Source organism: Lethenteron reissneri, chromosome 4, assembly GCF_015708825.2.
Source record: "Lethenteron reissneri isolate LAM-NWPU_2019-01 chromosome 4, ASM1570882v1, whole genome shotgun sequence".
Lineage (NCBI taxonomy): Eukaryota > Metazoa > Chordata > Hyperoartia > Petromyzontiformes > Petromyzontidae > Lethenteron > Lethenteron reissneri.
The window spans coordinates 4,057,883-4,063,308 of NC_083782.1; the positions used below are offsets into that span (position 1 = coordinate 4,057,883).

General features: G+C 53.4%; 1 protein-coding gene across 1 annotated transcript; it reads left to right on the top strand.

The window, feature by feature from the left end:
• Positions 1 to 680: 680 nt before the first annotated feature.
• On the top strand, positions 681 to 3,144 carry LOC133349263 (forkhead box protein D1-like). The gene is given in 2 exon segments (XM_061562618.1): positions 681 to 2,800; positions 2,802 to 3,144. Coding segments are annotated over 2 exon segments (1,704 nt in total). The 5' UTR covers positions 681 to 1,360; the 3' UTR covers positions 3,066 to 3,144.
• Positions 3,145 to 5,426: the final 2,282 nt, after the last annotated feature.

A 5,426-nucleotide genomic window follows, 5' to 3' on the forward strand; every position in this document is an offset into this window, starting at 1 on the left:
ACACACACAGCCACACACGTAGACACACAGACACACATAGACACGTAGACACACACGTAGACACACAGACACACATAGACAGCCACACGTAGACACACGTAGATACACACGTAGACACACACAGACACACACATAGACATATATATACACACACACAGACACACACGTAGACACACAGACACACAGACACACATAGACACGTAGACACACGTAGACAAACATAGACACACACATAGACACATAGACATATATACACACACACAGACACACGTAGACACACAGCCACACGTAGACACACGTAGATACACACGTAGACACACACACAGACACACACATATACATATGTACACACGCATAGACACACAAATAGACACATATATATAGACACAAACGTTTAGTAATTCACACATAGAGGCACACACATACACATAAAAATATACCCCAAATAGCCTACACGGGTTGATGGGGCACGCACATAGACACACGTAGGCACACACACACACACACTGATACATACGCATAGACACACACGCATAGATACAACTACGTACACAAAGACGAACACACATGCATTTATATACAGTCACAAACACATGCAGACATACGCATAGACACACAAAGACAGCCACACACAGAGACGTATACATAGACACGCATACATAGACACACATAGCTAGCTACAGACGTCACGCACAGACACACACACGCACACAGAAGACACACACACAGACACACACAGAGACACACACAAACACACACACAGAGAAGACACACACAGACACACACACACGCGCACACACACAGAAGACACACACACGCACACACACACATAAGAAACACACACAGAAGACACACACAGACACACGCACACACACTACACAGACACACACAGAAGACACACACAGACACACACACACGCACACAGGCACACAGACACATACACAGACACACACACATACGCGCACACACACACACAGACACACACACACGCACACAGGCACACAGACACATACACAGACACACACACACACACACGCGCACACACACACACAGAAGACACACAGACACACACAGACACATACACAGAATACACACACAGACACACACACACGCACACACAGAAGACACACACATACACACACAAAGAAGACACACACAAACACAGACACACACGCGCACACACACAGACACACACACGCACACACACAGACACACACAAACAGAAGACACACACAAGACACACACAGACGCACACACGCGCACACACGCACACAAGACACACCAAGGCAAAGATCCCCCGTATAGCCTGAGCCGGACTCTTGTTGGGGCGAGCGCAAAGACACAAAGATCTCGACTCGCCATGACGCTGGGTCGAGGCGAGAGGATGATCGACTGCAGCCCGGACCTGGACACGGATGACATCGACGTGGTGGGAGGTCCCAGCGGCGACAGCGACTCGGACAACAACGCCGGCAGCAGCAACAACAACAACAGCAGCAACAACAGCATCAGCAACAACAACAACAGCAGCAGCAACAGCGAGGGCTCTTGCCGAGAGGACGAGCGCGACATCGTCGCCAGAGCAGAAAGGTTCAGCGGCTCGTTGCTCGGGCAGACATCGCCCGGACAGGTCGCTCCCTGCCAGACCATCGTGACGACACCCGCGGGGCAATCGTCGCCTGGCTACACCTCCTCGTCCTCGTCCTCCTCGTCGTCATCCTCCTCGTCGTCATCATCCTCCCCGTCGTCGTCTTCGTCGGCTCGCAGCGTCGACGTCCGACGTGGGACGTTTGGCGGCGTCCCGTGCGTCGGCAGCGACGGTGGCGATGCGAGCAACAGCCCCGAGTACAGCAGCAGCAGCGGCGGCGGCAGCTGTGACGATGTGGCAGATGGTGCCGGTGGTGGTGCCGGTGGTGTTGGCGGTGGTGTTGTTGTCACAACCGGTGCCGATGTCGGAGTCGGAGACGGCGGTCGCAGCGACGTCGAGGACGAGTCACGACGCTGCGTCGCCTCCCGGCAGAGCGTCGTGGTGAAGCCTCCCTACTCGTACATCGCGCTCATCACCATGGCCATCCTGCAGAGCGCACACAAGCGACTCACGCTCAGCGAGATCTGCGACTTCATCAGCGCGCGCTTCCCCTACTACCGACTCAAGTTCCCCGCGTGGCAGAACTCGATCCGCCACAACTTGTCGCTGAACGATTGCTTCGTCAAGGTGCCCAGGGAGCCGGGCAACTCCGGCAAGGGCAACTACTGGACCCTGGATCCCGACTCGGCAGACATGTTCGACAACGGCTCCTTCTTGCGCCGACGGAAGCGCTTTAAGCGGATGAGCGCCGATGACTACGCGTCTGCCGCTCACTTCGCCATCTCTGGCCTGGGTTACGTGCCTCATCATCATCAGCAGCAGCAGCAGCATCATCAGCAGCAGCAGCATCATCAGCAGCACCATTACACCTTCTGCGCGAGCTCGCTGGGCGGTGGTCTGACTACACCGTTACGAGCGAGGAATCATCACCACCACCATCACCACCATCAGCAGCAGCAACAGCAACAGCATCATCATCACCACGGCCATCGTCATGAGCAGCAGCAGCAGCAAGGAGCGGTGTTAACCGCACCACCGCCGCTATTAGGACGGCAGGACCCTCCTCCACCTTACCCGCCACTCGCCTTGCCTCTCCTGCCACCGCTGGCGCGTCGCGAGACGACTCGGAGCTCCCCCGAGCGAGGGGACGCGGGCACCCCGCGCGCACCGCCGTCAGCCCCATCGCCGCCGCCGCCTCCATCAGCTCCCACGCCCTCCTCCGTCGTTCCCGGCGGTGACCTTCGACGGCAAGGAAGCCGACAGAGATGTGGTGGGAGCGACCAACGGGAATGGTGGTGGTGGTGGTTGTGGTGGCGGTGGTCAACCGACTGCCAAACCATCATTCACCATCGACAGCATCATTGGCAAGGAATCGGACGCCAAGGTGGGACGTGTCCCGGAGCGCACTCGTCTAACGACGCCCCCTGGGTATGGGGGCTGCGTCGAGAAGAGACTCGTTTGGTACAAGCCGAGTTGACATCCGAGGACCCACAACGACCACCATTATCATCACCAACGCCGCCGCCACACCTGAGTTCTACTCCTGAACGGGCTCTCTCTCTGGGTCAGTCAGTTGCCGCGTCTCGCCGAGGCGAGGTCTCACACACCCCGGGGGTTTGAGTTGGACTGTCAACATCACCACCACCACCAAAAGCCCTCCTGTGAGGCCGATAAAATAGTTAACAGCTTCGTGCGTGCGCAGACGGCAGTGCTCGTCCTACGGAGAGGCTGCGCCCCCCCCCCCCGCCTCCTTCCCCCGTCATGGGAATGTGGAATTTCCAGCACTAGCTGAGGACCCGCATACGGGGATGGAGTAACGCACAGTTAGTTCACTGGCCGCTCGAGTTTTTTTGGGGATTCTTTGAAGATCATTATTTTATGTCGTCTCGACCAAAACATCAGCAGCAACATCAGCAGCAACATCAGCAGCAACATCAGCAACTCGTGCTATAGACGATGAGGTTACCTTGCCCGTGTAGGAGACGACGAGGTTACCTTGTACGTGCTATAGACGACGAGGTTACCTTGCACGTGCTACAGACGAGGTTACCTTGCCCGTGCTAGAGACGACGAGGTTACCTTGCCCGTGCTAGAGACGATGAGGTTACCTTGCACGTGCTAGAGACGACGAGGTTACCTTGCCCGTGCTACAGACGAGGTTACCTTGCACGTGCTAGAGACGATGAGGTTACCTTGCACGTGCTAGAGACGACGAGGTTACCTTGCCCGTGCTAGAGACGATGAGGTTACCTTGCACGTGCTATAGACGAGGTTATCTTGCACTGCTGCATGAGGACTTTCCCACGCCCGTGCGTGTTGTGGGAGGCTATTTGACCATACTTCACCACGCTGGTTAGTGCTGGCTAGCGAAATGTGGGGATCGTACGTACAGGCGGCAGTCATAGAAGTACGGTACAGCGATGGATGCCCACCGCTTAACCCCGCCGCTGCCACCTATAGCAACCTGGTATGCATTATGGCATCACTACCACCAAAAACTATCCCCCGTATAGCCTGAACAGATTTTTGGGGCAAGTGCTGTGATCGAGTAGCACGTATGAAGGCCGGCACTGGCACTCAAGGCGATGTGTACACACTGCGCCAGTGACTCATTTGCGGCTGAGTCGACCTCGGGGAGGCCCAGGACCGGTTCAGATAATCGTCACCGGTGTTGAGTGTGAGCGGGAATCGAACTCGAGTCACCGTGGTTCATAGCGCAGCGTGCCGGCCACTCCCCACCACCATAATTCACCATCACCACCACCTTGTTGGTCTTAATAGGGGCTTGCTAACAGCACTTATCCCAACAAGCCCACACATTCAATCAACACCATCAGAAGCAGCAGCAGCATCATCATCAGTTGCAGCATCTGCGCGATCACCATCGACGCCAACTTTATTTGAGATACCATCAGCAGCCGCGGATGGCCCATCATCGTCACTAGCAGTCGTATCTAAGATCATCTTGATTTGAAGCTTTCGTGACTGCAGGAATCCATATTCTTTGGTTCTTTCGGTAAAGTCACGTAGGTAGAAAAATAATTAAACAAAAAATAACAGATCACGACGTTTCGATCAGCAACACAAGCGGTCGTCCTCAGGCGGAAAAAATCATCCAGCAGTGGAACTGCTGAACCAGCGAGAGAGCTGTGACAACAATCTCCCAATGACACTGCTGCTGTTGTGCGCATATGCGGGGATGATACTCTTACGCGGTGACGGAAACTCATTTCATGCTAATCTCTCTCCCTAATCTCTCTTTCCCTAATCTCCCCCATGAACACAACTGACGTGCTTGCGTCCGCGGATGGAATTCCTTTCCAGCTCAGACCCCGCTTGCTTGCCCATCGCCACGTATATCACATCTTGTTGTACCAGCGGTAGATTAACTGTCACCGTCAACATCATAATCAACACACATACTCTTGGGTTTTTTCGGTAAAGTCACGTAGGTGAAAAACAACTCAATTAAATCACGACGTTTTGGAAGCAACAATATAAATACGTGTCTATAAAAAGCTATGTTCATACGCTACAGTAATTTTGCTGGAGCAGTCACACCTGATGACGGATGCTTGTGTTGCTTCCGAAACGTCGTGATTTAATTGAGTTGTCTTATTTCATTTTGTTTTCACCTACGTGACTTTGCCGAAAAAAACAAAAAGTATCCTTGCATCATTGGAACCTCATTTGCCAGTAGAAAAATATGATAATTGTTTTTTTACCCTTTTATCTGGCAACAAAACTGACACCTTTTTTTACAAGGAGTCATGTTTGCATAGACCACAATACCTGCAGTCGTAATGCAAACAAAAACATAACTCTGATAATGTATGCA